Here is a 21,743-nt window from a genome sequence, read left to right on the forward strand (position 1 = left end):
AACAGGTGGAATTAATCAAGTTATACATGTAATGGCTCTGAAGCAAAACTTTTAAAGTAAAAAACCACCACTCTACAGGAGCAACGGGGAGAATATATTCATGAGTTAAGTTTGAATAATAAATGCTGCATGACCAATAATCCTCCCATCAAATGACATCTAAAACAGTTGGAATCAATTACCAACATTGTTAAGTTATAAAAGCCAATTTGAGAAACCACTGATTGGGCTCATCAGAAAAGAATGGTGATCGTAAGCGCAGAACCCAACCCATGGGAAATGCAGATGAGGCCGCCCTAGAGGATAACATGGACAAATGTAATCCGAGGGACCTCTCCAGACTGGGCACTGGGTGGTCTGTGGACGAGGCAGAAGTGGCAGCTCAAAACTGCTCAATTTGGAAGCTTCTCACCAGTCAGGCAGCCGGTGCAGAAATGCACGATGCTGACTGGGCCCAATTTCATGGCTCTGCTTACCGTAAGCAAAGAATCGGCGTTTACGGAAGCGCTTACGTCAAAAGTATTTCACAGGTTAGCAGGGAATTTTAACTAGGCATTCTGTGCTTACTAGGCATTCTGTGCTTACACAGCTAGCACAGAAATGTGACGCTTGCACACAAACAGAGAGTGGTGATCGTAAGCGCAGAATTCAGCAGTAAGCAGAGCCATGAAATTGGGCCCCATGTTAGAGCCCCTGTAATTGGCAACTTCCAAAAAAATATATATATATAACACTTGTATCTTACCCCTGGTTTTCTTGCATTGCTAGTTCATTCATGATCTGGAAAATCTCCTGACCAGTATTCCGTAGTTTGTCAACATTTTTCCGCACAAATTTCCTGCTGTCATTTATTACCACACTGGAATAGAAAAAAAAGGATACCTCAATGTTCAGTTTAGCAATTAATCATCAAGTTACCTTGATCAACTTGTTAAATGACATGGCGATACAAGTAGTAAGATCGCAAGACTTGCAATCGCCAAGGTTGTACATGTAGGTAAACCAATTATTTCACAATGGCTACATGGGTATTGCAATCTAGTTACTGAATTACAGTTTCTTGGTTTGTGCAATTCATAATCATAATATACAGTAATACAATGTTTGTATGAGAGAGATTGGCTGTTGCCAGCTTGTTGTTTATATCTTTAGAGTTTGCTGAGTTTCCTTGCAGGGAAAATCATCCCAACAAACAAATAAAATTAAACAGACTGACAAGTCATTTGATGTTGTCAAGCTTGTAAGGTCAACCAAAAACCAGAAAATAGATCAGGATTGAGTTTTTGAAATGTTTCATTAGAAACCCCCGAATAAAATAGGGAGACCGCCAACATAGGGCTGGACAGCTCAGTTGGTAGCGCCAGCACATTAATCCGGAGGTCGATGGTTCAAATCCTGCTCTAGTCAATTTTTATTTATTCAACCCCAAATTAAAAGAAACAGTGAGGACAAAACTTGACTGACTTCATTGATCGCTCCATCTCAATCTCCTCCTTTTCGCGTTCTTTGATGACCTCATCGCTCAGTAAATTCTGCTCCTGTTTTTACAAATTACGAAGGCATAATAATAAAAGTCAGAACCTCAACAATAGTTATGAATAATTGTATAAGCCCTCTTCACACTTCTCTTTTCCCCAGGGGCAACCCCAGGGAATACTGGTTAGCCCTTTCACACTTGGATCACCTTACCCCTGATCTACTCCGGCAAACGAGCATACCCCGGGGAACACAGCCACCCCCTGCTCTGGAGTGAGGGTAAGCGGTAAAACCCTGGGGTATAATAATTTCGAGGGGCTAATCATCCTTACTCGCAGCTAAGAGCTGAATTGCGAAGGATGCAGCTACAACGTGTTCGAGAAGCATTATGACCACGGAGCACAGCCAAGATCGAAAGTGTTTGATTTTTCCCAAGGGAGAAAAACCGGATGGTCTGGAAAACCCTTGCGGCACAGCACAGAACCAACACACAACTCAACTCACATATGGCCCTGGCCGAGAATCAAACCAGGGTCACCTTGGTGTGAGGCGAACGCTTTACGCACAAGCCAACCATGCCATCCAAAATATTATTGAAACATACAGCCAGACCCTGTGGAACAGGGACCAAGGTGGAACATTGTGAAAGTGCGCTGGGTAACCATGGGGGTTAAACAAATTCCTAAGGCCTCCCCATAACCCATGGCTGTATTCCTCTGGGAAAAGAAATACAATGTGAAAATGGCGAAAGATAGCTTGCAATTTGGTGTAAATCGGCTATCTTTATGAGTAATTTGGTACACGCAGTCATGTGCACATCTCACAAAACTCATTGTACAATTGGTTAGTGAACACCGCTTAAAGGGTCTATGTAGCTTTTGTAGGACAAAAAACACAAGGTCTACAGATTTACACTTTACTTGCACAGTTTGAAGATAATGATCGTAGAAAGCTTCCCTGAAAATATTACGTGCTGAGGTGCTGTAGTTTTGGGGAAATGAGTAAAACAATGTCATGAAAATAATTTTCGTCTCATGAGACGAAAATTGTTTTAATCATATACAAACGTATTTCCATGACATTGTTTTACTCATTTCTCAAAAACTACAGCCCCTCAGTATGTAAGATTTGAAGGGAAGCTTTCCACTATCATTATCTTCAAACCCTGTAAGTTTAAGGTAAATCTATGGAAATTTTTAAAAAGTACCCAAATCCTTTAAACATCACTTGATGCGCCGGCAAGCCAAAATGCAATTTGCCCATAAAGTCTATTGCAACCTTTCCAGAAAGTTCCTTTAATTGTCAATCTAGACCCAAGTGGACTTCCAAACCAAGGGGAAATCCTGGGCCCAATTTGAGAGAGCTGGTTGGTTATTTTTTGTGCTAGCTAAATTTGAGTCAGGTCGCACGCTCAGTGTGGATTTAAGGCAGTTTTCTTCGCTACTATTTTCCTTAGCCAATGTAGCAGGTTTGGACTTGGCTTGGTGGTGTTTGCCCCTCACAGGGAAGAACCTGCTCATTGGTTAAAGTTGTAAGTAATAAATATTAATTATTGTTAATTAGTAATTACCCCGCCTAGGCAGTTGCAGGCATTTTCCCATAATTTAAGGCCTCGGCAGTTGCAGGCCAATCTAATTTGTATTGTTGGTAAAGGTATAAAATTACTAGACTCTTACCACAAAACATACACCAATCATTTGCTTAATACAGTAAGCATCGGAAGGTAAGCATACCTTAACAATTGCTTCTGGTTAGCAGAAATCGCACAGTAAGCAAAATATCAACGCATAAGCAGGATGTGAAATATATACGGACATTCCCAAATCAAATACAGAACTCACCAAAGTTTGTTGAACATCAAATATCCAGTCACCTACTTCATCAATGAGCTGTTTTAAGAAAAATCAAAATGACTTGATAAATGAATGAATGAAGGAAATCAGAAAAATAATTTTATTGTCAATAGATTTGATTTACAAAACATAGATTTACAGTCTGTTAACTACCTGAATGCCGGGAGTCCACATCTCTTCTGATGATTCTGATGATGAGCTCATTTTTAGGTGTGTGATGTGTCAACAAATCAACGAAATTACAGACAGAGTCTCGCGGCGCGGCGCTTATATTAGATTTTTTAAAAAGTTGCTGTTCTAACTCAAGGTTCATTACATTCATTATGATATGTTGTAAGCTTGTATTATTTTGTTGGCGGGCCCGAACCGCGCGTCCTACCTTACGTACTGGGACATCCTCTTTTTTTTTATCACCCAGACGTGCAGACGGTTTGTTATTTTCTTGCAGAAGTCTTTGACTAATAAAACGTTCTTAATCTTGGAGAGTGATCAGAGTGGCACCGTAAGGAACAATCAATCTCAGCTTGTTCCTCCACGATCCCAGTCACCCCTCCAACTATGTAATTCTTTTCACAATCTTGCCTACATTACGTGTGTTCAATACAGTGCTACATGGTGTCGGTTTTTTTATTTTAATCTGAAACTTACTGGCACTCTGTTTTTTTTCTCTTCTTCTTCTTATAGCTGTGTTCAAAATTTATTGGTTCACTAGTTCTCTGGGGTTTCAAATAAGGTGTAGTTACTAACCCTTTCATTTTTATTCTGGATTTCACTGACTGGTTTAACTTTCTATAGATTTTAAATAAATAAAGTTTATTTTGGTTGTTGACGAAACCTACTGCTCGACTGAGTCATTGTTTTACTTCTTGTATCTCCTCGCATCTGAAGAAATCAACGGGCCACCACTCTGCTGGGACTTTGGTTTATTTCACAAAAGTAAACGCACGTTACAAAGTGTGACCACGGTCCAGGGTGCAACATAAATTGTCAGATAATTGATGGTGCGTGACAAAAAGAGTAGACGTACATTTTAACAATTTTTACTGATATATTTAGACCCCACAGAGGCAAATTAAAATTACAAAATAAAATATATAAATTTAGAAATTTTGAGAAACAAGATTGAAATGGAGGAGTGTCGTCTCGGAGGACGGCCGAGAGAGGAGACTTTGGTAATAAATTGTCATTTATTTGTTTTTGTTTGGAAAATGTAATACTAGAAATAATATCCTTTGTGAATTAAAACAGGAATGTGAATGAGTTTCCTTATGGAAAATTGCAGGTATGCGAGCTGGTTGCCTGTAAATTGCCACCTGTGACAATGTAGGGAAAGGGAAAAAAATATCTGTTTATATGGACATTATATGCAAGTTCCACATTTATCTTGGTACAGGACCCCTGTAGTTTGACGATCAACATGGTCATGGTGTGCGTTGATAATATCATTCTATCTCCATGAAAAAGAAAGTTAAAAATAGTCCTAAAAACGTCCACTAGAATTTATCTTCACTGTCATTCTGCGATGGTATAGCTAGCAAGTTAGCATTATTTGTACTGCATGCAGCATGCAGGCCGACGATACACACACACACACACACGCACCGTCTCCAGATCCCACGCGCTAAAGCATAGTAGATCGCTTATCAAAGATTGGCCCTTCGATGACCTTTCTAACCAACTGCAGACAGCCACTCTCTCCCCGAAGCCTGAGTAGGAGCGACTGTACCAACGACCATTCACAATAAAATCGCTATCTTTCATAAAATAGTCGTTGATTTCTTGTTTCAAACGCGTGAGGGCGACATTCAAAAATCTGTCCTAGGAATTGTGCAAGCATTTGAAATTCACACGACATGCACGAAGAACGGAATTATATCGTCGGTTTTTCACTTTTTTCTCCTGAACCAGATGGCCGATTGATCTCGAACTTTCACAGGTTGGTTATTATACGTATATGTTCGATTAGAAAAAGTGCTGCCAAGTTACTAACACTTCCACCTATTGTACACGCTTCAGTAGACTGCCTTTAAGGATGTGGACAACACTGGTGAGGTCGAAAAAAATAAACTTAACTATGCTTACAGATTTGAACATAACTTCATGGTATTGAGATGGTCATGGTTAAAAACTACCCTCAAAAGATTTTTACTTGAAACGCTAGGCCTAGTTGTAAAAAAAATGAGTCTCGGTAAAATTATCAAGAACCAGGCCTCGTTGGGTTTAAACCACTAGTTGAAAACCTCTTCACCACACATTGATTCCTTTAATCACAAAACAACTGCGGTTTGAACTTACTTACAGTTTCACGTCTGATGGAGATTTGGACGAATTCATGAACAGTGTCTATGATGTTCTGCTTGTGTAGCATCTAGGAGTGGAACAATTGAAAGGACATTATTTTAACACTAGAAGATATTCAACTAGAAGATATTCAACAAAATGGTTGACAAAACTGAAAAACATACAACAAATTTTGCATATAATTTGCCAGAAAAATGCACAAAATCCATTTACATGCCAAGTTATTTGTATATGATTGATGGATGTGAGATAATATTGCCATCCTGACAACAACAAAATAAAATTTGCTTTTAGTTAACCACCCTTTTTCATTTGTGGATTCTTCATTAAATTCCGAGAGCTTTGAAATTTCTTGAAACTATAAAAATAGCTATTTATAAAAGTAAATCTAAATTTGGGGGTCAAGTGTGGGATGCAAATCCCACTGTTTATGATACTCTTTTTATTATTTGCAAAATAGGAATGAAGGTTTCACTTAAAGGCAGTGGACACTATTGGTAATTACTCTAAATAACTATCATCATAAAACCTTTCTTGATTACGAGTAATGGGGAGAGGTTGATAGTATAAAACATTGTGAGAAACAGCTCCCTGTAAAGTGACGTAGATTTCGAGAAAGAAGTAATTTTCCATGAATTTGATTTCGTGACCTCAAGTTTAGAATTTGAGGTCTCGAAATCAAGCATTAGAAGCCACACAACTTCGTGTGACAATGGTGTTTATTCTTTCATTATTATCTCGCAACTTCGACGGCCGATTGAGCTCAAATTTTCACAGGTTTGTTATTTTATGCATCTGTTGAGATACACCAACTGTGAAGACTAGTCTTTGACAATTACCAATAGTGTCCACTGTCTTTAGTTTACAAATTGATTGATTGAATGACTGGATGTACCAGATTTTTTTTATATTATTAAAAGCAACACGTTGCCTTGGATTGGACGAGTTGGTCTTTAAAAAGCGTTTGTAACCGTTTTTTATAAAATGCATATGGTTCGAAATTGCGTGGTTTTCCATTTACTGTGGCGAACTAACACGGTCGGCCATTTATGGGAGTCAAAAATTTGACTCCCATAAATATCCAATGGTGTCAGTCGACGAGGTAAAAGGAAAACAGTGCAATTTCGAGGCAAATTTGTGTGGATCATTGTATTCTACTTTTACAACATCTTTCCAACCATATGCATTTTATAACAATGGTTACAAATGCTTTTCAAAGACCAACTCGTCCAATCCAAGGCAACGTGTTCCTTTAAAGCATGTCCAAACCGTACCTACCTCTTCTCTCCTGGCTTTTGTTTGGAATCCTGGAGGCCGACGCCTTCTCATTTCTTCTTCATTAATCTGAGGAGTGGTAACAGATTTAGACTTGTCTGTAGTATATAATGTTATTTTCCGTTTAAATTGTGGTTGATATTTGGTACAGTGGAAAAACAATTTGAAGGGGTAGACTAATGTTATGATCATAGCAGGCATACACATGTGGTTGTACATGTGTACATGGAATTATGCACTCTAACCCAATCACTGCTATACTTTATTTAAAGTCTTAGATCGCTTCTTCTACATCTCAGCCACGAAAAACGCCCCCACATTATTAGCTATCACGCCCCTTAACTCGCAGGTTGATAACAAGAGGGCGCTGTTTGTAGCAACTATCAGGACAGCTAAAAGCCCAATCAAAGTCTAAATCACTGCATGTGCGTGTTCTGGCCATCACAGACTTTTGATGTGACAGCCGGCATGTCTGCGCATGCGTTTATTGTTAAAGTTCATTTCATTGTACAGCCAGCCATGATCATGTTTAAAAATACAATCTAAAAACTAATCATTTAGTTTTAGTTTTTTTTTTTAATAAGCCGAAGCCTTTTTATCCCTTGTAGATTGCCACATTTGCTGTCTTTTTAATATTTGTGTAGAGTAGTTTTGTCTGACATAGCCTACAAATTATAAGTTATGGTCCTTTTTGAAACACATCTTCAAAATAACTGACAAAACCTAATGCAAAGCCCAAGGTTTTGAAAAGGGCCCAAAATTGCACGGACTTCTAGGAGTTAAATACTTCATGATGATGATGGTGAGATTACATAAATTAGAATGTTATTATCGTCGCAAGATGTTGAATTTCTTACCTCAGACTGGGATGCATGAACATTTGTGTTCACTCCAAAATGAGCAAGAGCCTGTAATTGTACAAAAACATTGGAAGAATCAATTATTATGCAACACTTTTGAGGCCAAGTGGTCTTGTGCACCAAACTCAGGGTTTTTTTTTTTTTACCAGGCTACGGTTTCGCTCTAGGCTTTGTTTGATGTTAGACCGTACAAAAATGTTTACTGCTCTTAATTTTGATGGTGGATCCCAAAGTACTGCTTTCTCCTTAATTTGGGGCCCGTGATCACCATTCTTCGCCCAAAGGAAGTCGCCAGACACACAAGGCCACAAGGCCGCTTCAAGGTGTGGGCTACATGTATAATTATTCTATTCCAGAGGCCGTTGCCACCTACTCCTAGGGCTGAAACAGGGTTACCCCTTTTACCGTCAATACAGATGTATAGCTTGGGTATCATGAGTCCGCAGCCTGGCCGGTAAAGCACAAAGCACTACCTCCCCAATTTTACGTAGCAAGTGTCACAACCGGGATTCAAACCCACACTCTGCTGATTAAACACCAGAGCTTGAATCTAGTGCTCTTAACCATTCCGCCATGACACGCTACTTGTGTTAGCGAAGAACTAGTAATGCAGAAATTCCCTGCTTACCAATGAAATAAGGAACAGAATTGACTGCTTCTGAAAACGCTGATTATTTGCTTACGGTTAAAGGCAGAGCCATGAAATTGGGCCCAGCAGGATAGGTGATACTTACAGCTTTGACCCTGTCATGAATGGTACGTAGTTGCTTGATTGTTCCCTCTTGCAATCTCACTTGTTGCGCGAGAACCAGATCTTGAAAGATGCTGGTGACTTGACCTGGCACTTCCAGAATAACTTCCTCCAAGTCCTGTATATTCATCTCTTCGTGTAGGGAAGGCATCTTTTAAGTTTCCTTGGTCTATATTTACAAAACAAAATTATTATGCCCATTTATTTACAGGCAGGGTGTTTTAAAAAGGCATAAGACACTGTTGGTTTTTACTCAAAACAATTTTTAGCATAAAAACTTACTTGGTAGCAAACTATGGAGAGCTATTGATAGTATTAAACATTGTGAGAAACGGCTCCAAAGTAAAGTAGTTTTTGAGAAAGAAGTATTACAATTTCTTGCTTAAATATTTGAATTTAATGAGAGACCTGAGGCCTCAAATTCAAGGCATCTGAAAGCGCACAACTTGTGCGACAAGAGTGTTTTTTTCTTCCATTATTCTCTCACAACAACTTTGACGACCAATGTTGAGTCCAAATTTGTACAGGTTTGTTATTTTATGCTTGAGAATACTGGTCTTTGGCAATTACCAAAGGTTCACAGTGCCTTTAAGGAAGGGAATCACAACAAGGATCCTTGCCCCTAGAGTAGACTCACGATGTAGAAAATCCATGGCTACCACTTGATTACCGTGTCATCTGTTTAAGTGTTATGGGTTTTTATAGAATGAGACTCAAAGGAAAGAGGCAATGACTGCTTGACTTGTAAGAACTCTTTGGGTTATCATGTTCAGTCCAAGTAATGCTTTATTTAGTAATGCTTTATTTAGTACATGAGTGGCATTATACATTATAAGTTGTCACTAGAGGGCGATATATAAGAGTGGTTTACTCCTATTGTGTAGTGGGTACTAAACATCTCTTATCTTTTTTATTTAAGTCAAATGTTTCAAATTGAAATATTTATACTCCAGAACTTCAAGTAAAAGTTGAGTTCGTGCTAGCCAGGGTTGGACTCATCCATTGCATGCAAGGGCTAAGTTAGTGCATGTGTGAAAAAATTATAAAACTTGATTCACTTCATCATGCATTGATTGTGGAAATTTTAAGGCTATAGACGCATCCTTTGCAGTAGCCTCCAATTTTAGATGGTCTTATAATTATGGATATAAAACAATAAAACTTATTATTATTTATCATTTTTAGTTATTTTGCATTTGCACAAATATGGAAGCCATTCATTGAATCAAGGGAAAATACAAGCAGCGTTGTTACAGAGCTATTTCTACTTGTACCTCTCCATGTTGGGATGGAAAGACGGTGTGCCATTGTGTTCAATTAATGAATTTCAAAACGTAGGCCCTATCCTTATATTATAACCCTATCAATAAAAAGGTATTAGTTTTTGTTAGTTTAGTAAAGTTTTAGTTGACAAACACAATAGTAATACAACTTATAAACACAAAAAGTCACAACAAAAGTATCTTTGAAATCACCACCACTGGCTGTTTCGGCCTGTCCGACACGTTGAGTTATCTACTCAGCGGCAACAGAGAGAAGCGATTTCTTCCGGTTCATTCATCGTGCATTGTTGGTCTGTGGTCTTTTCTGTTTGTAAACAAACTGTGGCTATCCCGCATGCTGTGTGCAAAAACCACACCGCTGTTTATAATTTAGTGGACAGTGGACAATGCCAATCCATTGTGTACGTTTTTATAGAATTTCACCACGCGCGCGCAAGGGGGACTACCCCAGCGTTGTGTGTGGAGATAACGTTGTTATGACATCACAGACGTCGCTACATCATCGAACAACAACGGGGCGGCATTTCAACAATAACACAAAATATGCCTGGAATGTAAACAAAAGCACGTGCGTTGTCTGGGCCCAAGGTCTTACCTGGGGGCCGGGTAGCCAGCAGTAGTAAGTCTCTGCACACAGAGTGTAACTGTCATTCATATTAATTATAATGTCTATGAACTTGGGCTGTCGTATATGGATCGGATGTGTACACAGCCCACATGCACGCAGGGAAAAAAACTGATGGAAAAACAATTAAATTATGCACTCGTCATGTATAGGGGGTGACACTCCTATAGTCAAATCATTTTACTCGCCATAAATAGCGCCATACACTCTTGAATCATTGCTTCTAGATTTACCAGGGTAGCTCATTACTACTATTATCAATTCGTAAATTTAAAATTTTATTATTCAATCCATATATAGTTCGTCTTGACTGAGTGTTAAAAAGATCCCCCCTCTTTTGAAAATGGTTGTATCCATCGTCTGCGACGGAACGGCGGATGTCGCGACTATCGAGTTAACAACGTAAAATATATTACTGGTACCCAGCCATAAATGGCTGTTTCTTTGACACGCTTTATGGAATGTGGTTACCATCTCATTAACATTCCCTTATTTTTTATGAAGGAATAGAAATCCATTCGGTTGTGGACAGATGCTGAGAATTCCGGCAAGTATTTGTTCAATTTTCTAACTAATGAACCATATTTTTGGGGCGTCTTTATGTACTGCTGCAGAGGGTAAATTCTTTCGATTATAATTGTTTTTATAACTAGGCATTTGGAATCGCCATTCGGTTTTACATTGAATGATGAATCGTTTATATTTGTGCAGTCAAACTGAACTGACATTGTCACTGTGTGGTTGAAAGCGCAACTCATTATTTGACCACAATTGATTGACTGCACTTTGTGTATAGACGCTCCTTTTTTGGCTTGGTTTTCAATTCATTGAGAACATGGAGGTAGAAATACTTTATTGGTATGATTTTATGAATTAATTGTGCGTATTTCATCACTGTACTGTTCTAAATCAACATCATGATGGTATTGGTTTGGTTGAATCATGAATTGGATGTTACATTGTAGAATAATAAGGATTACAAATTATAATTTCTAACATAAAGATTACAAAATGAGAAGTCTACATGTTATTTAGCCCAGGTTGGACTCCTCCGTTGCAGGGCTACATGTTATTGTTGTGAGTGCAAATTGATTGATTCTAATTTTTATATTTAAGCTTTTTTCATCTTTTTTTTTGTGTTAAAATTAATCTTGATCTAAGTGCAAACCTACGTAACATTCTTAATAACGCTGTGTTAGGTAAAATGCTTATGTATTTGGGGTATGATCATTTCATCCAATCTTAGATCCAATAAAACAACGTAATGTTTATGCACAGATGAGATAGCATTCTGATTCCGTTCATGTTTTGCCACATTTTGCCATAGGATTTGGGGTATATTCTATGGCAAGTTTGTAACTAAGAAATAGTATCAAATACACATCATTCGTAGTAATTCAGGTGGAAATAGTTCTGTTGACAATACTGGTACCAATAAAATAGTCTCAAATTAAAAATCTAAATCATGCTCTGTTTCTTCTCTGAATCTGAAAAGGTGTGGCAGACATGATCCCCCCTTTGTTTCATAGTGATGTTCTTAGCCCAGATTCCAAACGGGTTACAATGTAGAACAATGCTTGAAAGAAATGACACTCCAAATACAAAGTGAGAGTTCAATTAGTTGCGATAACCCTCCTCCTGATGGCTGCCGAATTCGCCGTCGGGAGGAGGGTTTCGTCATCACAACTAGAGTCTAATATGTTGTATGTCTACGACGTATGTCTACATTGAAAGTGCCTAATGGGCTTTGTTTGTCTCATTGTTGACATAGCATTTGGAGAACCAAACTGTTACAGAAGTTTCACTCATGTTTTTACCTATGAGCCTGTGGTTGAACAGTGGAAAAGAATAGATTATCTGCATTAGAATCATGCATGTAGTGAAAGTGGTACTGGCTGATACAGAAATGAAGTAATCCCTTTGGGACAAATGATTTGTTTCCTTCTACGGGGAAACTAACTGTGTAATTGCAATGCTTTCCTGTTGGACTATAGCAACTAAATCACTATTTAACTGGAATATAAAAACATAACCGAATGGTTACAATAGATTTGGCAAATGTCTTTTGGCCATATTTTTTAAATGCATTGCCATTCTTTGGTAATGACCCTGCAAAATACTTGTCTAATTTTTATCAGAGAATTAGTAAATTTCATAAATTTAATGTGCAATAAGTGTGATTGTATCCAAACATCTGCAATGAGGCAAGTAGTGTTCATTAATGTTGCACTTTTTCTTTAAAATAAAATAAAACAAAATTGCAGTATTTTTCAAGAGTAATCAACGTCATAACAGAATGATAACCCTGTGAGTTATCGTTGGATATACATGTTCTAATAATCAGGAACTGAATCGATGGTACAAGTTATATAAATAGTACATTGTCGTTTGTTACTTTTGATTCATATTCTGTATGATTGAATACTACAAAAACAACTCATGGTAGACCAGCATTACTATGTTGAAAAGCATAACCTGTGCCAAGCAATGATTCATTTCCACCACGCAGTAAGGCCTTCAGTCTTAAAATAAAGTTGTAGAACATGGCCTGCCCATATTCCAGTTATAGATTCAGGATATGAAGTCATTACCTTGACAGTTCATTCATCATCCCCATGGCTGTTACACTGTAGTTCTGACAGTTTGAAAAATACAGTATACTCAGGCTGCGTTTCTACATACATGTACACACCAGGGCCAACTTTCATAATACTGTTTTAAAAGCAGAAAAATGGCTTCACAAATTTCTTTGCTAAGCACAAATTATGTGGGACACCAGTCACAACAATGTAAACCTTTTGAATGTAACTTCAACCTGTAACCCGTTTCTATTAAGCAATATTTTTGTGTGCTTAGCAAGGGTTTTTTGTGCTTACAGGCTTCATGAAATTGTGCCCAGATGCTACTGCATGCCTCTTTTGCCTCTTTTTGAAAGTTTGATGAACAATCTCAGTATAACCAGTTAAGGCCAGAAGACGTTCAATGCCAAGATTTTTTTCAAAAAAGACTCTCTACCCCATCCCCAATCCAAATAAAAAACAACAATCCAGTCCATATGGGGACATTTGTCGTTTGTATATTTGTTTAGTCAGGCTTTCATTGTGACAACAATAGCCTCAAAAACAATACATATTTTACCAGTTCTGAAAAATTAAGCATGTTCCTGGACGCAGAAATATTTTGGAAACCTCATCGTTAAGTGGTTAATAAAATGCGAGTGTCTATTGTGCTTCCAATTTAATACTAAGTTTAAAGGCACCAAAAAAAAACAAAAAAAACAATAGCGCTAACAAGAGATCTTCAGTTAGGTTGCGAGTGCATAAATCAAGTGAATATTTGTGTATTTCTTGGATTTGGGTAAAATCATGAGAAAACCACCACGTTAATAAATCATTCAGAAGCAGCCAGGATATCAATTAGTCATTAATACCATTACACAAAATTGCAACGTGTCAATTTACCCTTTACTGCGTCAAATTTTCATAAGCTATTTTACACTTCCTAGGGATTTGTAATGTGGTACATTGAAACCTCATTCAGTAGTAAGGCAGCAATATGCAAACTCCTCGGGCAGTGAGTGCAATATGAACCACTTGTGTATTCATGGCATGTAGGGTCGCCACCTCTCTCGTACCTGATCGTGAATAACCTCAAAGAGAAGGTATTCTTCTTCTTCACACGTTATAGACTTGACAAATCAGTTATTACGACTGGACAGACACTTCTATTAATAATTCACAGTGGATATTATCTGTCACTACTACTACTACTGTGTGCAGCCTACTTGTGTAATGAGTGTCAAACCCACATGTGTACAATGTACATACATTGTACTACGTCATGGTTTTCTGTCCATGAGTTCAAGTTATTTCGACCACAAACCTGTAGGGCTTATATCGTTGTGAGCCTAGAAGAACAACAACATGAAATAAGAGAAAGGGCGTCAATGTGCAAAACTGTTGTTCAAAAAATTGAGCATGAAAGTTTGATCGGATTTCTCCCATCCATAAGTCACTATACAAGCTATAGGAAGGATAAATTCTGCATGGGAATGGGAAAATTTTTCCTTGGGGGGGGGGGGGGTAACCTATAATGTGAAAAGAGCTGCATGAATTGCATGATACACAACCTCTTTAGAGAATTTGTGTAGGTTTTTTCACAGTTTGTCCCTTTATCCAAGAGGGTGGAGGGTGTTAAAGGGTTTAACCTATTACAACGGACAAATGGGTTGCACCTCCTCCGAAGTCAGTCACGTGTATCCTGTTCATAATCCGGAGTATGAGGTATCGGGCGGTCCCAACGTGGAGGCCAATATTCCAATTGAGGTCAAGCAACATCTGAATGTGCAAGACCTCATTCCACGTATGTTGCAGTACAACGACGGGGACGATACCTTAGTGCATCATCATCATAATCATCATGTTGGTATGGAATGTAGCAGCGACGGTGTCCCTACTCTTCATACTTATTCGGCATCGGATGACAGCATTCTGACATCCACCTCGGAACCTAGCTGATAGGGTTTTGTGATCTCGGACCACCCTTTTGAGGGTAACACCGGGTTGGCCTTGATCACTCAGAGAATGGGGGGTTTCTTGAAGAGTCTTAAATCTGTTAACTGCACTTTAGCCCTCTACTTGTATCTCAGGGTCAAAAGGTACAAAGACTAGATTTGGGTTCATGAGAATTGAAGGCCAGGATCAAGTGTAGTAATCTTATAATTAAAATTGGCACTAAGTTTTTCTCATAGATGGAAATTTGCATCGGGCATCTAAAGAATATTAATTTTTACTTTAGTACACTCCCGAGCTCTAAAAAAATCACACTCTAGTTCGAATCCATGACCTTTGCACAGCAGTGTCTTGCCAGGTTTTTCTCAGGCAAATTTGTTATGTTTGTTTGTTGTTTGTTTGTTTGTTTGTTTGTTGGGGTGTTTGTCTGTTTGGTTATTTTTTTTCAATATCGGGGGGGGGGGGGGGGTGTGGTTGCAGGGATTTTTTTTTCTCATCCAATATGCATCACAAGGCTTATCATGTCTAGTCTATGGACATTGTGAGGCAAAGTCCTGATCCTTTGGATTTGTTTACAATAATTTCCTATATGGCATTATTTATCACCTACCCTGTCACTTTGATTAATTTCCAGATTCTTGTACATTATTACAAAAATACCATACAGGTATTCCCTGAAGTGGCCTCAAGACATGTATGCCTTGCAAGTTACCCTTGATGAAAAGACATTAGCATTCCGATCCCCTGAGGCCTACCGTTGCCTTGACAACTGCTGACATGCATGGTTGCCATAGAAATCTCTCCATTGACAAATGACAGTGCACTTAACTTGTGTAGCTCCCTGCGTGAGGCAGAGGCGGTGGAGAAATTGTAATCATGCTTCAATGCTTGGATTAATTTACATAATTATTTTTTACCAGTGCGGGAGCTAGATTGTGACATCTTTCACGTAGTGTCGTATGAAATGGTTGAACTGCAGATGATGATGCGGCAAGTCGTATGTAAATTATTTATACCATAATACAGAATAGATTGCGCTCATTGTCAAGTTCAGCGTTTAAGACTTCAGTGTTTTGTGTTGCTATGGTAAATTGCAATTTGATGAATGAACAAATTAATTTATGTTACTGCATCAGGTAATGGGGGTGTTAAAAGGTTGGGTCATTGATTGTTTTTTGTCAACATAATGTTATAATTGTCAATCACAAGCTGTGCATTACCTCTGCTTAGCACAAGTTGTCTGGCTAAGCAGATTTGTGTGCACAGTAGCCTCTTGATTTCAGTCAAGGTATAGGCCTACTGTACAATGTACCAAATGCTTACTTTACAACGTGTAGGGGTCTCTAGTTTTGCAACATCTTAATCATTTTTTGTTGACTGATTATAAATACAAAAGGAGCTAAAATAAGTAGGCCCTAACCTTGAGATTTTTTAAGCAAATAATAATTGATCAGCACGGAGGATCTCAGCTGTGGAATGACAGTCTACAATGTATGCATACAATAAGAAGAAACTATAAATAAATAGTGAGCTTGCGGGTACAACCATGTGTAAATCTCTTAGGGTGAGTGTTGGCTCTGAAAAGAGCCGGTTGGGTCTCGACCTTTAGAACAGTATACTCTGCTCGTATGCGTACAAATTTGTTGTTTGCACAATACAGTACAAGCCCCATGTGCACAATGGGTTCTATCCATATTTGGCAATGTTTGCATTTGGAGCTTCAAAACAAGCTTAGCTTGGACAGATAAATCAAAAACAAAACATCCTCACTTTGCAAGAACTTCCTGACGCAAACTGAAAAACAACTTCAAGCAAAGTTCATTCTGGACAGTTGATAATGATCTTGCTTTGAAACAGAAGTGTTTCCTTGTATGGGTTTAATGTGTTGAACATTTCTGATCATGCTGTCTGGGCTAATTGGAAGCATCGGCATCACAGACCCACACAGGATATTTCCAATAATTTCACAGGAAGTTGTGTCTCTCTTTACATGTACCTTTTATATTTTAGAACCTCCAGAGTAGAACTGAGTGAAGTTTAGTTCAAGTTTCACTTGGAAGCATATATTAGTAAATATGGGGGGCCAGCCATCGATTTCACCAAACTCTTCCTCCATGTACATGTAACTTGGGATTAGTCTAAGGACATAGGATGAGTTAAGTTCCATCCTTAAACGTTACAATGCATTGAACCCATCCTAGTTAGGACGAGTTCATGGTGTTTGAAGCTTTGCATGGTGTGTAGTAACTTCTTAGGACGAGCGATTCAAGCGTTCTGTGAAATCGGCTGCGGTTAGTGAGGTAATGGCGACGGCAATGAATTCCATTCTGAGATTACTGCTGGCTTTGGTTGATGCATGGAAAGCGGAGTTTAGATCATGAAATTTGTTATGAGAAGTATTTTACTTGCTGTTTGCGGGCCTTGAACTTTACTCTTGAAGGAACACGGCAATCTTCCTCTGGTAAGGAGCACTTCTATGAGGAAAATTTAACTTTGCCAAGGGCACCACAGTAAAAGCATTGGGCAAGAAGGCAATTACTGTGGGTGCCCTGGGTTGTTTCGATGCCTGTGTTTGTTGTTGCAGCTGCAAGAAAACAAAGTACAGCTTCATGGCAAGTCTATTTGTTTTGCAGTTATTTTTGACCTTTGCTTTGTGTCTCATTTTCTTGAACTACAGGTAGAGAGGAAACATACACCCCTTCTGTTCTTGTCTCCATCCTCTTATCTTCTTGGTTGTGTCACCTATTAACCATGGCTTCAACCTCCTCCTCTGTGGCCACCACCAATAAGCGTAAACGCTCCCCTAGTCCTTGTCCTTCCGAAGAGTCGTCCCCATCGTCCCCAGAGGCCGGGGGAAGTGGGGGAAGCTGCAGTAACTCTCATGATCTCAATGCAGAGGTTGTGGTTAAAGGTGAGTTACTTCTGTTTACAATATGATTGCTCTATCTAGGGGCGTCTCAAAGCACTTATTATCATTTGTAAGACGCTATGAGACCTGTTAATGTAGCACCTTGTAAAATTGGACATGGTGCTGTGGTGCATTCAGCAGCCACTGAAAGAAACCACATGGCAAATTACTTAGTCTCTTAGCTATAGGTGTCACTTGGTTCTTGTGCATTACACAACTCTCTAGACCAAATACATGTACTTTACAACCCATCCAAAGGACAAAGCAATTATGGTTGAAGGACAAGAGTGGAACCCACACTCTGCTGGTCAGAAACACCAGAGCTTGACTCCAGTGCACTTGTCTGCTCTTCTCAATGTGTTGCATAGATGGCATGTGATGTGTCAGGATTTTTCCTGTTTTCAAGATTTTTCAAAGATCTCCCTGCATCTTCAAATTTTCTTGAAAGAGGCGAAATTACAATCATTGGTTTGAAAGACTCGGGCCCTTGGTATAACCCAAACCGCCAAATATCAGTAAACCTCCAAAATGTAACACCCTGAAAAATCATTGGGTGTAATTTTCACACCAAGAGGCAGCTGCTATCCAATACTCAGGTTTGCTCATCTTCACACAATCTTGCCCAGTAAGAAGTCATTGCTTTATGATACAAAGTACTCTACTAACAATAATTTTTGTTGTTTCTTTCCAAGGTAACACAAGAGGTATTCTAGGGCCAACCAGGAAGAAGAGGAAACGTGTGTCATTTGATGGCGTGACAGTCTACTATTTTCGGCGTTCTCAGGGTTTCACATCTGTACCTAGCCAAGGAGGTTCCACGTTAGGTGAGACATTGTGAGCAGTTTGCCCAATGCCACGAAGAGTTACACCACTTCTTCTAATGTACAAATAAACAGAATTAAAGGCGCTCAAAATTTTGTTAGCATAAAAACTTACTTTGTAATGAGCAATTGAGAGCTGTACAAAACATTGTGAGAAACTACTCCCTCTGAAGTAATGTAGTTTTTGAGAAAGATTTAATTTGTCACTTAAACATTTACTTCAGGAATAAAGCTTGTTATTATGCATCTGAAAGCACACAAATTTGTGCAACAAGGGTGTTTTTTCTTTAAAAATCTCTTGCAACTCCGTTGACCAAAGAAGTCCAAATTTTAACAAATTTGTTATTTTATGCATGTGTAGTTGGGATAAACCAAGTGAGAATACTGGTCTTTGACAATTACCAAAGGTGTTCAATGCCTTTAGAAGCAAAATTGACAAGTTAAAAAACAAAACTACATCTCTTCAAGATTGTTACTTATGCCAACAAGAAGGGTGCACTCTGGTTTTCACTTGATGCTCAGATCAAAATATCATGTGTCTTGATTAAAGTTCATCTGTACATATTTTTTCCTTCAGGAATGCTGCCTAGACATGAACTGAAGAAGAAATTCAGCCTGTGTGATTACTCCACTGAGCAGGAGCGCATCCACCGCATCATCCTCAAGAGGCAGTTGATTGAGAAACGTCAGCAACAGCTCCTCGAGAGAGGAGCACAAGAGTTGACCTCGGAGGACGTCTCCGAGGAGGAGATCGAAGACGAATTGAACAGCATCAACATCTCCGATTACTACTTCCTGCAGCCCATCCCCACGAAGCAGCGGCGTGCTCTGCTGCGTGTCGCGGGAGTCAAGAAGGTCGACAACCTGGAGAAGATCGACTTGAAGAAGATACGCATTTCTCGAGAGAGCTGTGGGTGTGACTGCAGGGCATATTGTAACCCAGCAACGTGTGCTTGTGCAGCAGCTGGCATCAAGTGTCAAGTAGACAGGTTATCTTTCCCCTGTGGCTGTACCAAGGAAGGATGCAGTAATCCTGTAGGCAGAGTAGAGTTCAATCCTGTCCGCGTCCGAACACATTTCATCCACACTATTATGAAACTAGACGGTGAGAGGAGTATGAACGGAGAGGGTCCAAGCGGTAGTGACAGTCTCGAGGAGGACGAGGCACATTTATTAAATCGGACTTCTGTGGACTACACCACGTCAGCATCTTGTACCAAGCCTTGCTGTGATAACTCCTCGTCGTTAGGAGATAACATGGTGGTAGGGTACAACAATTCATTAAGTCAGGTCAACAACGGACAAATGGGTTGCACCTCCTCCGAAGTCAGTCACGTGTATCCTGTTCATAATCCGGAGTATGAGGTATCGGGCGGTCCCAACGTGGAGGCCAATATTCCAATTGAGGTCAAGCAACATCTGAACGTGCAAGACCTCATTCCACGTATGTTGCAGTACAACGACGGGGACGATACCTTAGTGCATCATCATCATAATCATCATGTTGGTATGGAATGTAGCAGCGACGGTGTCCCTACTCTTCATACTTATTCGGCATCGGATGACAGCATTCTGACATCCACCTCGGAATCTAGCTCCAACGACAGCTACCAATATAATCAATGTGATGAGTTTACACTCAAAGAATCGGCAACGTTTGCAGAAATGAATAAGACCGTGTCTAGCTCTGTAGACTCCAGTTTCGCCGAGGGTCCTTGCGCTAAATTAACGACCTTGGACGAGAGCTCCGAGTTACCTCTGGGGTTGTCCATGGGAAGTAGCAACACATTCACAGATCTGAATTCTCATATTCCCACTTTTGCAGGTAGCTTTGGAAGTAGCGTGACTCCACACTCTTCCAGCTGTGTAACAAGTAGCCCCAGTAGTTATGGAAATGAGATCGGTATTGTTCCACAAGGCAGCCATTCAGACCTTTGTGGTTACGGCAAAGATGCAATATCCTCTAGCACGCCTGATTCAGTGCCATGCACAACCACTAGTAGTTATACAATATTGAGTGCGTTGAATGCAATTGACCCCCTTGACGAGATGCACGAACACGAGACTGAGCTAGCCACCAGTAAGATCAGCTCCGTGTCTGTGTCCGTGGGGGACAGTTTCAATCACGCCACAAATCACTCCGATTTTCACGAGTTGCAGAATTGCAGCGCCGAGGCCGTGGTGTCGGGCATGGTCACTGTGAATTGCCCCAATGTGAAGCTAACGCCACACGATAACGGGCACGATGAGCTCAACTGTTTTGAGTCCGTTAAAAGCATTGATGAACAAAACAAAGATGAAAGCATTACGTCCCCACATTTAATGTAAGTCATTTTTACGCCACCGTATTACATAGATGGTAACCAGGCAAATATTGAAATACTCTATTTATTTTTTGTTTTCATCAATCTCGCCGTATTGCATTTTGGAAAAAGCAACAAATGCACAACTCAGCTGGTGCTCTTGCCAACATCTACCTGAAATTCAACTTGTTAAGTCCAGGTACCATGGAATGTGACATGCTTTGTTCATTTTTATGGTGTGGTAGGCCTACTTGAAAAAGGGAAAAATAATATACCAACGAAAATTTGCCGTTAGGATTCTGTTACAGAAACCAACGACATGCTGGCCCACTCAGAAGTATTTTTTACCAAAATGTATTTATGCCGGCATGAAGTTTCTTGTTAATAAAAGGGGAAAAACAAGACTTTCATAGCCGTCTTTATTTATATCTTATTGATTTTTATTGACCACCTCATATTGAGATTCATTGGAGAATGAAAGATGGATTTTAGCGAAGTAATTATTTTCAGTATTTGATCAAATACTTGGACTAGCAGGACAGCCTCATTGTATAAAAAGCCACATTTCTGCTTATTTATAAATGATCACGAAATATTGTCAATTGATATCGGCTATGTTTGGACTCGCGTAAGATGTGTCAAGTTTGAAAGTTTGAAGACTAAAGTCGGCCTAAGGTCAACCTACGATTTTCTTGCGCCCGCAACAAACTGCCAGCAAAGCGCAGACAAAATATGCTCAGGTCAAAACAACTGAGAAATCATGCGCCTGCGATTGG

The 21,743-nt window shown here is 39.4% G+C and overlaps 3 protein-coding genes across 3 annotated transcripts in view; 1 reads left to right on the forward strand and 2 right to left on the reverse strand.

Annotated features, from left to right (window-relative positions):
- Window positions 1-2,309, reverse strand: part of LOC117291365 (myosin heavy chain, non-muscle-like) — a 29,516-nt gene extending 27,207 nt beyond the window's left edge. Inside the window, exons 1-3 of the mRNA XM_033773014.1 lie at window positions 2,301-2,309; window positions 1,465-1,538; window positions 746-859 (exon numbers count right to left, since the gene is read on the reverse strand). Of these exons, the coding sequence (XP_033628905.1) occupies window positions 746-859; window positions 1,465-1,538; window positions 2,301-2,309 (197 nt within the window). The remainder of the gene's footprint in view (window positions 1-745; window positions 860-1,464; window positions 1,539-2,300) is intronic.
- Window positions 1,511-10,079, reverse strand: LOC117291664. Its single transcript, XM_033773506.1, has 7 exons — window positions 9,992-10,079; window positions 8,500-8,685; window positions 7,763-7,813; window positions 6,909-6,974; window positions 5,625-5,697; window positions 3,318-3,365; window positions 1,511-1,538 (listed from the first exon to the last, which is right to left on the reverse strand). Exons 2-6 carry the CDS (start codon window positions 8,665-8,667, stop codon window positions 3,358-3,360), a joined length of 366 nt encoding a protein of 121 aa, XP_033629397.1. The 5' UTR covers window positions 8,668-8,685; window positions 9,992-10,079; the 3' UTR covers window positions 1,511-1,538; window positions 3,318-3,357.
- A 1,116-nt stretch (window positions 10,080-11,195) lies between these two features.
- On the forward strand, window positions 11,196-21,366 carry LOC117291232 (cysteine/serine-rich nuclear protein 1-like). Its single transcript, XM_033772843.1, has 4 exons — window positions 11,196-11,282; window positions 17,613-17,846; window positions 18,536-18,667; window positions 19,242-21,366. The coding sequence occupies exons 2-4, from the start codon at window positions 17,687-17,689 to the stop codon at window positions 20,990-20,992; spliced, it is 2,043 nt and encodes a 680-aa protein (XP_033628734.1). The 5' UTR covers window positions 11,196-11,282; window positions 17,613-17,686; the 3' UTR covers window positions 20,993-21,366.
- Window positions 21,367-21,743: the final 377 nt, after the last annotated feature.

This window comes from Asterias rubens, chromosome 6 (genome assembly GCF_902459465.1).
Source record: "Asterias rubens chromosome 6, eAstRub1.3, whole genome shotgun sequence".
Classification (NCBI taxonomy): domain Eukaryota; kingdom Metazoa; phylum Echinodermata; class Asteroidea; order Forcipulatida; family Asteriidae; genus Asterias; species Asterias rubens.